Genomic DNA, 18,317 nt, shown 5'->3' with positions numbered 1-18,317 from the left:
CTCATAAAAAATTTGAATTCTAAAACATAAATGTGGGCATAAATATGCACTCATCAACAACTCATACAAAACACAATCACAAACAGAAGGGTAAGCTAGATAAAAAAATATATTCATGTTTATACAATTATTTAACACAATCAACTTGAATTTAAAACAATACAAAGTACACAGATTACCTATGCATCTTATACTCAACACGACTCATCCGGATTAGTATAAATTTCGAACTACTGGTAGTCTTTGCACTTGTATAGTTCAACTGACACTCTCCAACACCATGCAAGGTTAGTCCTTATACACTGTCTATGGCTAAACTCTAAGCCTATAGACAAGAACCTCCTGCTCCTCTCACCACATGCATTATTCCTCTCTACTTGAGAACAAATGATCATTAAAGTGTCAGAATAGAGTTACCATTTCAAAGCTCCACACATTTATACAACACAGCAACCTCATCAACCATAATTACCTCCAAGAATCTCACCCTGAGTCTTGGTGTTAAGTTCACTAATCACACCTGATAAGTAAAACATAACACATTACAAATCTTCATCATACATAATCCTCTATTTCAACACCGCACTCCAATTACACTGTATATCAGAAATAAAAGGAGAAAAGAGTGAACTAAAAACATGGACCATTCCCTCAGCGCACAACGCATAGCGAATCCAGAGGTTTCTCGCATAGCGACTAATCTCGTTGTGTGAATAAACTTACAGTGGTACTAGGCCTCAACCTTTCGAATAACGTCCCAAATTCGCTATGCAAAAGTCTAGTTAGTGCTTCAGAACCCCCCACAAGTTCGCAAAGTGCACCCCTCGCTATTTGAATAAAACTGGCAGTGGTCACAGACCCCAACTAGGCGCTCAACGCAGTGATTCGCTATGTGAACCATCAGATAGAGAGCCAACCCTCTCAACCATTAGCACAACGCACCTTCTCGTTGTGCGAATGCTCAGACAGGTAGCAACTCGCCGTTTACCAATTCTAACTATTTTACCCAACTACTTTTTATTTTTTTTATTTTAAATTACATTTTAAAATTATTAAAATACCCTTGATTGAAAGTTAGTTTTTTTTAACAAAAAGTTTTTCGTAACCTAAAATTTAGTACACTTTGCTAAAATATACCAACTAAAAAAATCCTTACGTAATATATATATATATATATATATATATATATATATATATATATATATATATATATATATATATATTCTTCTATCTTTAAGAAGACTAATTAATGCTCTTGATCCACTCATGTATTTTCTCTTGTTCGTGTAAGTAACACCATCATACCAAAAAAGTAAACCATACACCAAAAAATACAAATGAGGATAAGTTGGTGTTCTAGCTAATTGAGAGTAAGTGATGATACACTTTAATTCTTATCAGTAATATTTACTAATAATTACTGTATAATATTAAGTTAACAGTGAGACTGAGAAATATTTTCATACATATTTACTTTTGGATATTTCCAGTTTTTGTGATAATGTTAAATTAAAAGTTAAGTGAAAATGTTAATGACTAAAAATATTATAATTTTTGTGCTAATTATTTAGAATTAAGTGATAATATTAATGAATAAAAATATGTCATTTTTGTGTGGTGAAATTGTTTTGTGCTTTTCTGTTTATCATCATTCTTAGTGTTTCATAAACAGGATCAAATCAATCATATTCAGGTTAGGTAATATTACAATAAGGAATAGTAGAGTCGTTTATTTTAGGTTAAAATCCTCTTTTGGTCCTCATATTTGTCTGTCAATCTCAATTTGGTCATCATATTTTTTTGTCTCAATTGGATTCTATAATTTGTAAAAATGAGGCAATTAAGTCCTCTCCGTTAAATAATGACTAACGTCGTCTAATTCTGATGACGTGGAAAAAGTATTTTATTATTTGGATTTTTCTTTTAAATTTAGAGCTTTTGAGGTGGCACATTTATTCCTAATTAAAGGGAATTTGTTTCTAGACTCCTTCACTACCTAATTCACTTCCGCGGTAAACTCAAAGGTTGATACATTAGAGAATGTCGAAGGTTGAAAGCAGCCTGGCACAGTTCGACCTCCCTGCCCAGTTCTATTCAATGGCTTGAACTTGCCATACTACCAAATGCGAGACGAGACCGTTCAATTATCCTCTACGTCGAAACTAACTCTGGAACCCTCTTTTCCATATCAGCAGACACCGACGATGGTGACGACGCTCCGAACGATGTCGTTCTCGAATGGAGTATCTTTTGGTCATGAGGAGGAGGTTTAGGAACAACGCATCCGAGAGTTTGGGTTTGGGTTCGGGTTCGGGGCTAGATTGAGGGTTAGGATTGTTTCAGAAATTCTGGACAAAGGGTTGTAAAAGCTTCCCATCAACAATCAACAATGTCGAATTGCAAGAGGGCAGAAGTTTTGATAAAATGAGCTTCCCAGTTGCGAAATTGGCCTCGATCTCCTCGCATTAGACGATGCTGGATTCAATCTCTCGAGTAATATCAGTAGTAGCCTCTATCTTTTCGTTTACCTGATTCAGCATTTTTTTCAGAGATGAAATGTGAGCGAGAATCCCTCCAGAATATCCCATGTTTTCCCTTCTCTGTGTGTTATGCATTGCAACCAACGAATCAGTGCTACCACCATTTTATTTCTTCATCGCTCCCATGATTGGCGATGCAGAGAAGGCGCACGCGACGACGAAGATGGTGAAGCGAAACACACACGAAGATCAAGAATCACATAAAAGTGACGTTCGCACACTCTTAAGAATCTGTTTAATTCTTTTATTTTTGTTTAAGTTATGTCATTAAACTCTGATAATGGGTTTATCTCTCTGTAATTCTTATGATTTTGCTATGGGTTTCTAATGAATCGACAGGAAGGAGCAAGAGACAAAAATCATCGCGATTGCATCACATTTGCAAGAAAACAGAGAATTATAACAGATGAAATGATAAACACACAGTGAGGGTGGTTGTGTTTTTGCGGTTGTAGTTGGGAAGAGGTTGATTCTTGCAGAGCTTGTCTTAGGAAATAGGAATGGGAAAAATGAGAGGAATGACAGTGATGGTGGCTCTCTGGTTTTGAAGAATATTCAGTGTATGGATGGGGTTGGTACTGTAAATTGGTACTGATAACATTTTAAAAGTGTTATTTATTCATTAGTAGAATCTTTTGCCCCAAATAATTAATAGTTTAATTAAGGCATTGTTTGGATGAGAAGAAGAGAGGCATAAGGTTAGGGTGATTTGAAAGATGAAGAAGAACTGAGAGTGAGAGTGAGAGAACGCGAATGGCATCATTGTCGCCGACGTTCATGGTGATCTGCATCCTGTTGTCTGGAAGTGAAAATTTTAATAAATTAATTTATAAAATATAAATAAAAAGAAGCAATAAAACCCAATACAGTCAATTTTATGAGAGATTTGAATAATTCAAATGAGATTCTAAAGCCAATATATTTCCACCATTAATGAAAATGACAATCGAAAGCAGTGAATGTGACAGACTTTTATGAAAAGAAGCAAAAGTGAGAGAAAAAGATGTGTCAGAAACAGAGAGAGAAACACACTCCATGTCCAAGAATTAATTCCTTCACGCTCCTTTATAATTAAAAATAAAATAATGATATAAATCAAAAGTCACGACGCCATTTTCATCTTCTATAACCGCTCACATGTTCCTTCATTGGTTCTGTTTCATTCTTCAGCATCCCATTTTCGATGTTGAAGTTTCTGTTTGCAATGCTATCATCGATATAGGTTGTGGAAATTTCGAGAAGCTTTAAAAAAGATACAGTTCTGTTGTGACCGGCGACGGGCTTGACGGTGACTGGTGGTGTCCTAGACGATTGACGGAGGAAGGAGATAGCTTCTCTCTCACACATGAAGAAGAAGGAGAAGATGAAGAAGAAGGAGAAGGGAGGAAATAATTACAGTGACATGTGAAACACTTTTTATTTAAATAGGAAATTCCCAATTATAAATCCATATTCCATGTCAGAAGCTTTAATTTTTAACATTAAAATCCACGTAATTAAATCATTATAAATCACTTAATTCTCTCTGCACCACGTCATCAGTAACAGACGAACGTTAGTCATTAGTTAACGGAGAGGGCTTAATTGCCTCATTTTTACAAATTATAGGATCCAATTGGGACAAAAAAAAAATATGATGACCAAATTGAGATTGACAGACAAATATGAGGACCAAAAGAGGGTTTTAACCTTTAGTTTAATCATGTAATTAGTTATCAAAGTTGTTGTCTATATAAGATTCCATGATGTAGCAAATAAATTTAAATTCAGTAGCTTAAACAGGACAAAACCATTGTAGTTCTCCAAGAACCAAATGTGGTGAAGTGACCTATATAACAAAAATAAACTATACATTATTTTTAATAAAACCAAGTTTAACTAATTTTTAATTTTTTAAAAAAATAGCTACTGAATAAATAGTCAATTGTAACAATAAATAAATTTCATGGAAGCTTTCTAAATCATTTTTATGTTTTTTAATAAAATAAGTTGAAATTGATATTAATGGGCATGGATTTATTTATTTTTGTTTTAAAACAATTTAAATATATAATTTTATTCAATTTGTTCTCTTATCAAAACGTTATTTGGTTTTCTAAAATTATTTTAGGATTTTAATAACAATAATTTGTTTAAAAATTTTGTATGATTTTTATCAAAAAAGGAAACGAAAAACATATATAAAGTGAGAAAACGAATACGAGTTTAAATTATAGTTGTAAGTAAATTATAAAATTAATTTCTTATTCCAATATTGAATATATAATTTTTTTTTATTTATCAAATAAAATATACTCTCGTAATTAATAGTTAAATAGTACTTTGCAGAATTTATTCTTATTAACTTTAACTAATTATTTTTTATGCCAGTTGGTAATATTATTATTTAATTCTACATAAAAATAATTTTTAGACTTGTGTCATGTAACATCGTTAAAATTTCATTAAACAAAAGTAGATATGCTTAATCTATAATATAACGTTTAATATATTTTGGGTTTGCTAACATATGTTATAAGCTTTTTTTTTATTTGATACATTTAAGTAAAGTATATCAGTTTTTAGTAGATAAAAATACTCTCATATATAATGGATTCTAAGTTTTAAGGTTAAGAGTATTTGAATAATTTTCATTCTCAAAAACTAAAAAAAACAAGAAATCTCCAAACCCTTACTCACCTCGTTCTTCATTCCTCTCAACCCTTTCTCTTTCATCTTTCTCACTACAACATTCTCTTTGTCATCCCTACAATAACTCCTACTAAAAAAAAATCAAAAACACTCATCTAACCCTAATCCACCTTCCTCAATTATCCAATTTGTTTCTCTCTCATCTACATCCTCTCTCACATCCACACACAACAACTCTCGACACCACAATTTATTGCTCTTGCTACATTCGTTCATTTGTTTTCCACTTTAATAACAAAATAATTGATGATGTTGATGTTGATTTTTTATTGGAGGGTTGTGTTGTATCTTTTCCCTTCTGATTGTTATTAAATTTGTAAAAAACAAAAGTCTACAATAATTTCAATAAATTCAAAATTAAAAAAAAAAACAAGAAACCTCCCACGAAAAGACGTTAACATCAACCCATAATAGTTGCAAAACAATTAGTTTCTTAATACCAATTTTGATAAAATCATAGAAATAGAAGGATTAGAAATTAAACTATGAACATGATGGTAACAAATTTATTAAGTTTAAATTTCAATTTGAAATTCAATGCATTTTGTTTTTCTTAATTTCACTTCTGTGACAAATGATAAATCAGAATAACATCATGTTTATATTGACCAATAAGTTGGAGATGTGAATTGTTTAAAATAAACTTACATGATGTGATTTACTTTGGAAAGTAATTTTTCGGTCCAATTAAGAGCTAACAGGTTCATTATGATTGGCTTACTCATTTTTGAGTGATTTTTAATTAGTTGGTATATCAATGCAGTTCTTCTTGGAAACTACTCAATATTCTGCAATATGCTTAAATCTAAAAGATTTGTAATTTGTTAGAATATTTTTATTCTTTTTACAAAAATGAAATGAAAGTATGCTTATCAATATGAAACATTCGAAAGAGAATGAATGATGGTCTCTTTTCTGAACAAGGGGACAAAGTCAACAACAACAATTTTCTCTGTTCATAACTCTCTTCAATAATTTGTTCTTGTTAAATCATTTAGTCTGATGTGCATGAGCTTCATTTTTTGTTGTGTTTTGACGTTGGTTATATGCAGGAAGGTGAAAAGTATATTCTAAAACATTTTTTTCAGTGGAAAATATGTTTTGGAATCATTTTTAAGAGTTGACTTCAAAAATCCATTTTCTGGACAATGACTTACCCCTTCCGGAATCCCCTTTCTACATAACACGATTTTTCTCTTCTAGAAATTATTTTCGGACAACTTAATAGTCAAAATATCAAATCTCCCTAAAGATAAACTACTGATTCTAAATTTAAAAATGAAATTTAATAATAATTAGAAGTGAAAAGATATAACACAACCCTCCAATATAAAATCAACATCAACATCATCAATTATTTTGTTATTAAAGTGGAAAACAAATGAACGAACAGAACAAGAACAACAAATTGTAGTATTGCGGGTTATTGTGTGGGTGAGAGAGATGATGGAGATGAGAGAGAAACAAATTGGATAAGCGAGGAAGGTAGATTAGGGTTAGGTGGTGTTTCTAATTTTTTCAGTTGGAGCTACTGTAGGAATGACAGAGAGAAGGTTAGAATGAGAGATGAAAGAGAAATGGTTAAGAGAGATGAGGGATGAGTAAGGGTTTAGGGGTTTCTTGTTTTTCTTTTTTTAGTTTTGAGAATGAAAATTATTCAAATACCCTTGACCTTAAAACTTAGAATCCATAATATATGAGGGTATTTTTGTCTACTAAAACCCGATACACTTTGTTAAAATGTATCAACTGAAAAAAGAGCTTATGTATGTTAACAAACCTTATATATATATATATATATATATATATATATATATATATATATATATATATATATATNTATATATATATATATATATATATATATATATATATATATATATATATATATATATATATTGCATTTATTATCATTACAAATTAAATACACCAAGTTCACTCTCATGTATATACTAATTCTACATTTTCATCAATGTTAATATCACTTTCTAATTTACTTAAAACCCAATGTCTCAGAGAAGAAATCCTATCCTTAATTACTAGTTTACAATGTCTTGTCTCCCTAACAATTAATTCTGCATTACATACGCATAGAAGCTTAAGATAACCAAGCATTTCATCCCTATGTTTAGGCAATAGTTCCCTTGGAAGCAAATCCCCATATCTAGATTCCTCCGTATGTGTCCATATCACAGAAACCAATAATCATGCCATGAATGAGTTAAACACGGCAATGCCTAGAGTATAGAGGAAAAACCCTAACAATTAATGAAATAAGCATATATCAACAAAGTGAATCAATAAATGAGAGTTCACAAGGTTACAACATCTCCCAACAACAAATAGAAATTCGTTTTCCATTGTCATGGTGAAACTAGATATACAATGGAAAAAGAACGAAAGATAAACCCTTAAAACTGAAGAGGAGTGCTCCCGCATCCAATTCTGCCTCAAAAGGGTCTAAAATAGTGAATTTGCGCTCTTGCAATCAAAAGATACAAACCCTAAGACGTCCAAGTCCTTAAATAGAGTAGAATAAAAAGTCCAAGCCCATGTCGTTAGTGCTCAGCGCCCCAACTTAGGGCGCCCAGGTGTGATTGCGAGAGGCTGGCGCTCAACACGCCTAGAAGGGCGCCCAGGCATGGTGCGACACACTAGAGTTGGCGCTCAGCGCCCCCAAAAAGGGCGCCCAAGCGTGAATGTGATGCTTCTACGCTGAGGGCCTCGAAAAGGGGCAGTCAGGCGCCATTGCGAGACTTTGGCGCCGAGGGCCTCAGAAAAGGGCGCTCAAGCGTCCTGCGACTTCTAAACCCTTCACTTCTGGTGCATTTTTAGTCCTTTCTGAGTTTCAACTCCTAAGTACTTCAACTCCTCATTCAAATCATTCTAATTTCCTACAAAATCAAGGGAATTTAGTAATAAAATCATAAAGTATAACCTTAACTCTCCTTATTCACAAAATAACATAAAATAAAAGGATTTAGCAAGTTCTTAAGTAAAAAAGGGTTCATTTAGAATCAAAATTAAGTCACAGATAACGGTAAAATCAACTGTTATCATGGTTAGACTCCATGGTGGTGTTCTATAGTTATACGTTTGACATAATTCCATGGATCTCCTGAACATATTTTATGGTTTCATTTAGTAATGTGATGTATTGAGGTAAGGATTTATCCTTGGAAGTTATCTTAACGCTCCAACAATCACTCAATCTTAGATAGAGAATGAGATTATGTGGTGAGAAGTAGCAGTTGGTCCTAGTCTATGGCTTGATTGTTTTGCTATAGGTGGTAGAAGGATTAATATTGTGTGATAGATTGGAGAGGGGGGGTGCAACTGTTCTTCCACAACAACTGTACAACTTGCCATAATCTGATATCAATACACATACTTAGATGGTCAAGTCTAGCATATATGAGTGTATGCTTTACTATTCTTTGATATGGATATTTACGTGTAGTAAAACCTATATAAATGATATGAAATCTCTTTTGGTACATTAGCTCATTAGCTTACCCTTTTCTTCTTTGTGTTTATTTGTATGTTTTGTTTCTTCTCTTTTTGCAATGATTACCTAAATGGTACGAGCTTAGGAGATGTCTGGTGAGAAGGTGTTGGAAGGAGATAAAGTTGAGGCATAAAGTAAGATGTTTTGTTTTAGTTTCATTTGTTTTAGGAAGACATATTAAACTTTTGGTTCAGTGTAATATCTTATAGTTGTGTAGGGTCTTGTATATCTTTTGCTATTAGTTATTTATTCATATTTGTAATAACAACTTATAGGTTTCTTTGAGTTGACTGTTTAGTAATATTAAAGGTGTGACAAATCCAATTGTAGTTGAATACTAAAAAAAAATTAGGATGTTACAATAGCTGTCGTGAAATGGTCTGTGGAAGAGTCACGATTTGGATTGCTCGCGAGATGGATTCCTGTTGGTGTTGGTTTTGTTTTGTTGTAGGTGTAGGAATATCACTTTTTGGGTTGTAGGTTCATGATGGAGGTGGTTTCCAACCTCAATGGTGATTGTTGGTAGTGGTGGTTGCAATGGTGGTGAAGGTTGAAGGCTCGTGGTGGAGGTGGTTGTCAACATCAATGTTAGTGGTGACTCTAATGGTGGTGAAAGTGTGAAGGTATAGGTCAAAAGTCATGTATGGTCCACCTTATTATCTCCTAACATGTGCACCTCATCATTTTCTAACACTGTTAAGCCAATTTAACAGCTAGGGACATTGCTTTAACTTTCCCAAATTAAGGACCTAATGGAGACAAACGAAAAAATTGAGGGATCGATTTGCAATTTTAAACAAAAAACGAAGACCGCTGAAATGACTAAACCAAGCAAAAACGATGATGGAATAAATGCAAAACCCTAATCATAAACTATTGAAGTTGTAATGACATCAAACCCTAATAAAAAAGCATTATGCATTTCAACACACTGTTGATTTTAATCCTTCATGTCTAAATAAAAAAATAACAAGGAACATTTAGATCTACATATAAAATGAAATGCTTTTAACGTTTCAAACTATGAAGACAAAGAATAGGAACTTGAATGGCTTAAATAAAAAAAAAAAAGAAATTATCCAATCTCACTGATTATTTTGTTTAGACGACACCATAATGTTGAAATCTTAATTGAAGAAACCATTGACATCTTCACCAACTTCAAAACCTCATTGATGGCCAAAGCAATTAAAAATTTAAGAGAAATGAGGAAACAAACATTCATATCTAACTCAAAACAACAAAGTTGAAAGATCTCACCCATTTCAACACCATAAACAAAGAACACGACTTGAACGACTTGAAAAGAAAAAACTAAAGAAATGAATATGGAGAGGAAAATGACATAGAGATGGAGATGATGTGTGTTTGTGTAACATAAAAGACTTTGTGGTGTATGTTTGTGTAAGGTGTTGAGGAGAATGACACAAAGATGAAGATGGTGAAACATCATTCACATGAAGAGGAGGAAGAGAGAGAAAGAGAATAGAGCAAGTGAGATGAAGACGAAGTGAGAAACGTGTTGGGTAAGCTGAGAAGAGAACCACATTTTAATCATTAGGTATTCCATCCACACGTCAGACTAGTAAAAGTTTGAAAAAAAATATTTTGACAGATTTTTTTATAACATTTTGAAACAATACACATGTCATTTTCCCACTCATTTATTATTTATGTTACTATACTGATATGCTCTAAAGGTAATGAGAAAATGTCACATTTTGTTTTGTGTAAAAAAATTTGTATTAACATATTATCTTTTTATAAATTATAAATTATTGGTCAAACAATTTTATTCATATGATTTTTAGCTTCGTGTATTAATCTTCTAAAACGAAATTATATATCTTCTCAAACAATTTTACGATTTTTTTTAATGATCCTAATAATTTTATTCTATTATGTGAGATCTAAATCAAGAATACTATACAAAATTATATATCTTTTTACCTCGGTGAAATTTTTCTAATGAACCTGAAAAAACGTTGCTAATTGTAGTTGCAAACTTTTTTAATTTTCTGAAATATTTTGCAGAAATTTATTCTGATGATTTTAACAGTAAAATATTGTTGAAAATAATATACTTTGCGGGGATCCTCCATTTATTTAATTAATATTATTTTTGTCATTGTTTAATTTCTTTAATTATTTAATATTTTTTAGAGGATCCAAATTACAATTTTAATCTTATATTTTTATATGCACTTTTAAAACAAATAAGAAAATTTATATTTAGCATAGAAATTTTACCTTGAAAGTCTTTAATCCTTAGGAATTGTGGAATTTGAAGGATAACAAAACTCTTATCTATCATTCTATCTTCTTCACACTTAGAGTGTGAGTAGTGTGTATGTTTTGGGGTAGCCATGTCGAGTTCTCGAGAGCGATTGGTGAAGGCGGTGAAAAAGTTCGTGGGGGTTCGCTACAAGGTTTTCAGCAATCGTTACGGCCAAAACATCATCGACATATTGGACTTCCCAATTAAGGTTGTCTTGTCTCCTTTCACTCTCGCCTTTGACATTGCCGGCTCTGCACCTCGCGGCTTCGGCGTCCCTGAACTCATCTCCAAGCTCTCTGCCACTTCCGTCTTCGTCAGTCCCCTTTCCCAATCCATTTTGTTTTTCTCTCTCACTTTTTCTCGCAATTTATCTATATTTTGGGTACAATTTGATTCCCTAATTTCTGGAGGAAATGATGATTAGTGGTGGCAGGATTCCTGCGGCTGTGGAGATACTTGTAGAAGACACATGTGGTCTTGAAAACTATTATTTTCACTATCCTGCATTTATGTAGTTATATAGATATAGACACGAAATTAAGAGAAGGTAGAATGAAAAAGTTGAAAACAATTTAATATTCTGGTAATGATTAGTGAAATTGAAATGAATAAAGCAGGAGTTATCTTAAACCAAAAAAGTATTTTCGGAAACCATTTTAGTTTGTAACTTTTTTATCAATTGGATTATTGGTTTGATATTGGTGGGAATAGTATGCTCTGGAAATTTTATCTTGTTAGTTCTAGGTTCAATTTTATTTTAGTTTTATAATGATAGATGTTGCTGCATGGCTTGGTTGTAGGCTATAGCTGCTCTTGGAACTTATGACATTGCATTTGAGCTGGGGAGGAAGGTGCTCTGTCAAAGGTGCTGTTTTTGTCACTTGAATACATGTTACCTCTAATCTTTTATTAGTTTAGTGTTGCTGATTGACTTTTGTTGAACTCTAACTAAATTTGTGTCTAAAGAGCAGAAATTGTAAATCGTGTAATGGATGGCGGGCCTTGCGGTGTACAATGTGCAGAGGAAGTGGGAGGGTGCATTATCAAGTGAAGAATTACACCTTAAAGAGGTAAGTTACTCTCCATCTGGATGAATTTAGAGGTTGCGGTCAGTATTACTGTGTAAACTGTGGTGCTTTTGGTGCTCTTGTTGACATTTTTAATAGGACCAACAAACAATTAAACTTGCAAAACTTATTTCTAGATCATAAAAGTTGAGATTATATTTGAATTAGAATACTTTGCAATCTTTGTCATTTGGGGTCTTGCATGGTTACTTATGTAGTTTGTCTAGGCTTCCAAGGAGACTAAGTAATAAATAGTCACACACACCCATATACAAAGTTAAGCGGGAAAAAAGCTACTCCCTCCAATCCTTATTATAAGACACTGTTAACAAAATTATAGGTGTTTAATGAGAAAAGGAACACAATCTTTGGGAGTTAAAAATGTTGTAATACCATTTCATTGGGAAATACCTGAATTATAACTTAGCTTATATCTCTCCTCTTTAAAGAAAAACCCTAAAGTAGATACCAAAAACATTTAATAGAGGCAAATAAGTAAAAAAGATATATGTATCATTGGAACTACAAAGTGTCGTATAAAATGGACCAGAGCTTGTAGACGGTGTCTTATATATAATAAGGACCAGAGGGAGTATTAGTTTTAACTAATACTAATTTTATGTCACTAATTTTATGCCAGTGAATTTTTCTAAAATGGCGGTTGACCTTGACCATTAAAGTCACACTAAATTAATATAGTAATATCTGGACTGCAGTGAAAATATCTTTTGTCAAGTAAGGCAATGTGTATTTGATTTATATAAAATGGGCATGTAAGACAGTGCAAAATTCTTTTAATGGATTATTCTCTTCTATTTTGAGTTCCTTTAGTGCATCTCGTTTATTATTTTGTGAGATTCTCCTCCAATTTGTATGCACCTTATATGTTCTTCAACTTATTAACTTTTAGTGGAGAGAAGCCAACTGCTGAATCTGTAGCAGACGCCATTGCCAACAATCGGGCTGAGTTGGTGCATCTACCATCATCATTGAATTTTCAAAATCCACTTCCTTCAAAAGAGTGCCCAACTTGTGATGGAACGGTAGGAGTCAAATTCCAAGACAACTTGGCTTTTCATCAACATTTTGTTTTCGTGAATAGGTTTATTCCCACTGAAGTAGTAGTTCATGAGTAACTTTAGTGCTCCCCAGCATGCACACACGTACACTCCCTTCCACCATAAGAGAATTCTATTTTTGGATCAATAGTTAGTCTCGTATGTGCTTCTTCTGGTAACTTAACATTGCAATGCGTTTTGACTCTTTTTGAAGAATTTATTGACTTTACACAGGGTGTAATGAGCTGTCCTGAATGCAAACACAGATTGATACATGTTAGGATCTCAGCAGATGATGTGAGTATTGTTGATTCTTTGTTGCTTGGTTCTTTTCCCATTTTTGAATTTAATCCGTTCATATTTTTATCTTTAATAGTACCCATGAAGTTTTAATAATCTATTTATAGTATGTAGCCAAATGTGGCTTTGACGATTAAACTAATCAGTTGTTTCCACACCAGTATTTTGATTGATATGTCACTTAGTGATTCAATATTATATTTTCTCACTTTCTCTCGACCAATTTATATTCACATCAGCAACGCCAATTTTTATTTTTAATTTCTTATATTAATTAGAATCCATCAGTTACATTGTATAATAACCATTGATTAGTCAAAACAGTGAGTTCTTTTGATGTAATTATATTTGTAAGTTGTAATTGCCTCAAAATAAATATTTTGCTTCCTCAACACATTTTCACAAACACTTGGTTGATTTCTCTTGTAACAATGACATTATTTAAGTCTTAAAAAAATCTCATAAGCTTTTAAAGATTTATCGGATTATTTATTTTACTTCTCAATAATATGTAATATATTAAAATTAAAATACACTATATCTGAATAGATGTTAAAATTATTTTATTGATCAACTGTTTAAAAAGTAGGTGTAAAGCTAGTTCAAATTGTTTTAAGCATCCTTTTCTTTGTGCAGATTATGGAGCCCCCATGGCAAGCTTATAATGTCTTGAAAAAAATGGATTACCCATATGAGGTCAGTGTTAATTCTAAGTTGAAATCTTATTCTATTAAATAAACAATTCTATTGTCATTATTTATTATTGACAATATAATACAGATTCCTCTCGTACGCAACTGAAACAAACATTGATCCTAGGCATTTTTATTCATTTCTTTACTTCTGTGTTATGCATTTGAATTCATGTTTCTCTTAGATTAACATTTCATGCAAACTTTTATTGGTTAAATAAGTGTGTCAAGAGAAGACAAAATATAAAAAATTATTTTTCTTCTGCTTTCTTACTCTATTTTGACATTTAAATCATAACTATTTCTTGTTTTTGTTTTTTCCCTTTTCAGCACATAATTCATAGCATGAAAGATCCTAGTATTGCTGCATTTTGGCTGATTACATTTCCTCAGATCATGGGTGGATTTACCTATGATGATGATGTGAAGCAGAAAATATGGTGGCAATACAAGGTTATCACTTCTATTCCTTTCTATAGTTCAGTACGATTCCTCTACTAATTATTACTTTATGATAAAGGATTGCTTGGTAAAAGAAATGATGAAATTACATACTTGCTTGAAACAATTTTTCGTTGCAAATTTGTCATGAAATATGAATATAAGGTGAAAATACAATGTTGAGGCTCGGGATTAAACGCATGAAATGTGTTTTTGCTCATTTACCCTTATATTTTGATTAGGAATGTACTACAAAAGTAATGTACTTTTGTTTCTTGCTACTTCCAGAGGGATGAGAATCATTTTCAGTGACTGAATAATCTTGTATATTTCTCTAGCTGGCAATCATAATGTGTTGGAAGATATTCTTTGGACTAAGTACTTTCACCTGTATGCCAATAAATGCCTGGAATTTCAGATTGCTGAGGAAAGTGGTGTGGAAAATAGGATTTAATATTTAAAGTGGAATTGAAAAAAGGGAATGAGGGTCATAACTCTGTGATCATAACCTTTCCAAAAGTTAATCAGACATTATACAGCCTAAATCATCATCTGTCATGTTCATGCTTTATTGAAGTTGGTCAAGTCTATGTTTCTAAATATATCTATTTTCCTTTTCCTTTTGTGAATGAATTTAGGAATCTAGGCGGTATGATCAACTCCGAGATGTGGTAGCCAAGAGGAAACCAGGGTGGGAGTATCTGCAGGAGGTAAGCTTTTCATCCTATGCTCTTGCCATGGCTATCTGACAATGCCTATGCTCATATCTTACATGTGGAAGACACAAGCAACATAGATGTAGGGTATGCCGGGAATTCACCAAGTTGCTAAATAAATGGAAGAAAAGCTTATTCTCTTTCTATTTTTCTGATACTTATGGTAGTTTTGTGTTACTTGGATGTGTATAAGGAGTTATTCATGTGGTTGATTTACAGTTGAGTTCATCTTAAATTTATGTAATTTTCTCTGGATTAAATTTTACAATGTTTTTTTATTTTGAATTGATGTCATCATAGGCCTTGATATCTATTGATCCTGATCGGGCAAGGGATGATCCTGTCATTGTGAAAAATGTCCCTTATTATAAGGCTCAGAAGGCACTAGAGACAGAGGTTATGAAGCTTGATCCTCCACCAAGACCGTCAAATTGGGGTGTATGTATTTACGATCTTCACTTAATATTTTCTAGTTACTCCTTTAGTTAATGTACACAATTTTCTTTCAAATTATAATGAGATTTTGATAATTGCACTCCTTGAATTCTTTATCCTCAGTTGGTTAGAATGGGCATTCATAACCATATACATTGGCATGGTCAGTATGACTTAAATCTTGGTGATCCCCACCAGGGTGGGCTAATTTAGTTTAAATATTTTTTGCTTCACAAAAGCAAACTAGTACATGTAATTTGTAGGCAATGTACAAGGATGACCCTTTTGAAGTGCATTCTACTACAGGACAATTCCAATGTTTTCTCCTTTTATTTCTTTAAGCTGTTCAATGGAAAATCAGTGGGGCCTAAACCTTTCAAAATTGCTGCGAGCCTCTGGCTCAAATGCATTAAAGTAAGAATATAAATTTAAAAGCATGCAAAAAGGGTCATAGGATCTTCATAAAATATGCCATCACAACAAAATATATTGTTAGGTTGGTCACTCCCTCCTCCATTTGAGAAAAGAAAATTAAGTAGTGTATGTTGTAGGCATATCCTGCTAAAAAATGAGACATAAACCGCAGAAAATTGGCAGGAGCTGGACCTTCCATTGAATGCTTCGTCTTGGAGTGAGGAGGATCTCAAAAATCCAGAAAAGTTCTATGAAATGACTGTTCTTCTTAACGCCCAAAGAGAAATCTCTGATAAGATCTTGGATGCACAGTGGGAAACTAAATGGCGTCAGGACAAGGTTGGTGATTTTTTGTCTTTACATCTGTTAGTTACTTTCTTTGTTTATGTTGAAAGGATCAACTAACCAAAACTAACATATGCTGTAATCAGGCATTTCATATAATCAAATAATAATGTTATAAATTGCGTGCATTGTCTTATGGTATGCTTGGTTTTTTCTTCCAATTCAAGATGCAAATCTGTCTGTGGTTGAGTTGTGTACTTAGCCGCTCTCAGAACTGTTACGTGCCTTTAATATATATTCAGTTTGTAAAATATTATATTTTGTGCAAGTGACTGACTTGATTTCACCTTCAGTTGAATGAGATGTTGGAGGCCAAGGTGAAGCCATACATTCAGGATATAGACAACGCAGTTCTTCCTGAGCCGATTTTATTAAAACCACAAGTTCAGGAAAAGGTCTCTCTTTTTCTCTGTTATCTACGGTCGAAAATTTATTGATTATGCATGTTGACCAGGATTCGCAACTTTTCTATTTGTGTACTGTGGAAAGGTGGATTTACTTAAATACCTTAATTAACTAATTTTTTTCTTTTAGACATTCATTTCATTGCGTTATATGTTACTTAAATGTTTATCTTCGTCATTGTAATTTACTCTAACGTTCTATTCAGGTTAACTTTTCCATAAATACTTGTAGAAAAAGAAAATAAAGAATTTTTTCAAACAATTTAAATTAACTACTGCATAAATTAATTTCTAGAATCTCTTCTATATATGTTGTTCCAAAAACGGATTTTTAAGGATATTTTTTTCTTCATTTTTCCATGTTTTTTTATATTATATCTGCTTTTGGAAAAATTTATCAAAAACATATACTAATTTGTCAGCTTTGGAGATTTTCATTTTTCCATCCTAAAGTTTTGTTGCTTGACCGAGAATTTTCATATTGAATTTTGTAATCTCTACTATTCAAAACCGGAGATCTTCATTAGTTGAATAAACTTTTGGAACTTCATTAGTTCCTCGTCTTTCTTTGAAATATAATGGGAGGAAGTTAATGTTTCCTTATTATTATGTTTTACTTTCTCAGCATTCTCCCTTCTCCTAGTTTTAGTGATGATGTGATTTTCTTACCTTGCATGTTGCTCCTGCAGAGACAACGGCGGAGGTGGTTTTTCTTTTGACATCAGGAAAAGCTATTATATATGCTCCAGCATGTTTGTTTGTAGTCCAAGTATTTTTTTTCATATGTTCTGTAACTATGCATATTGTTGGAAGCCTGGATGCAGTGTCTATCATCAAGCACACAAGTTGTGCCTCTGTTTTGGTCGTTATTTTGTGGAGGAACCAGTTGTTTTTGACACAAGAAATACCATTTGTGGAAAAGAAAGCCCAGAGAAACATGCAAGAAGAAAAAAACCTTGGCAGATGTTACATTTGGTATTGTGACAGACATGTTCCGAAGGTACCATATTTAGATTATTCCTTGAAATATCCTGTAATCCAATCCTTTGTGTTCTTTATTATCGTCTGTTCTGAGCAATGAATTATCTTCACTGCTGATATATTTGATGGTTTTTACATTCACCTGTGCATTACACACACTAAAACGTGGAATCAAATGCCAAAATCCACTTTTTGATTCTTATAATGCCGTTAGTAAGTAGTTTTGGTCATTATAAAAGGTAAATAACACATGGTTTTCAGTTTTTTATAATTGAGCCATTTTGATCTGATACCGATGTATAATCTGATTACTATGTTTTTTCTTTGATAATAAAGGCTAGAATTTATTATTAAGCATTATATAAACAAGTAATTAGCATTGTGTTATTACTTATGCACATATTAATATTTTTATTTGAAATTAAATATCAGATAAGTCGAAAATTA

The 18,317-nt window shown here is 32.5% G+C and overlaps 1 protein-coding gene across 1 annotated transcript; it reads left to right on the top strand.

Annotated features, from left to right (window-relative positions):
• The first annotated feature begins 11,018 nt into the window (after nt 1-11,018).
• Nucleotides 11,019-18,011, top strand: LOC106764584. Its single transcript, XM_014648853.2, has 12 exons — nt 11,019-11,330; nt 11,818-11,882; nt 11,989-12,087; nt 12,995-13,127; nt 13,377-13,439; nt 14,079-14,138; nt 14,465-14,587; nt 15,214-15,285; nt 15,592-15,729; nt 16,324-16,479; nt 16,779-16,880; nt 17,579-18,011. Exons 1-12 carry the CDS (start codon nt 11,106-11,108, stop codon nt 17,606-17,608), a joined length of 1,266 nt encoding a protein of 421 aa, XP_014504339.1. The 5' UTR covers nt 11,019-11,105; the 3' UTR covers nt 17,609-18,011.
• Nucleotides 18,012-18,317: the final 306 nt, after the last annotated feature.

The sequence above is a fragment of the Vigna radiata genome, chromosome 6 (assembly GCF_000741045.1).
Source record: "Vigna radiata var. radiata cultivar VC1973A chromosome 6, Vradiata_ver6, whole genome shotgun sequence".
Taxonomy (NCBI): Eukaryota; Viridiplantae; Streptophyta; class Magnoliopsida; order Fabales; family Fabaceae; genus Vigna; species Vigna radiata.
Note: the sequence above shows the minus strand (reverse complement) of the source record. Positions and strands in the feature narration are given on the sequence as shown.

Bases quoted from the DNA above. Each gene is read 5' to 3' on its own strand.
- LOC106764584 (XM_014648853.2), top strand. From the start codon at position 11,106: ATGTCGAGTTCTCGAGAGCGATTGGTGAAGGCGGTGAAAAAGTTCGTG. The intron at 11,883-11,988 runs GTGCTGTTTTTG...TCTAAAGAGCAG, and splicing joins AGGAAGGTGCTCTGTCAAAG to AAATTGTAAATCGTGTAATG. The intron at 14,139-14,464 runs GTCAGTGTTAAT...TTCCCTTTTCAG, and splicing joins AAATGGATTACCCATATGAG to CACATAATTCATAGCATGAA.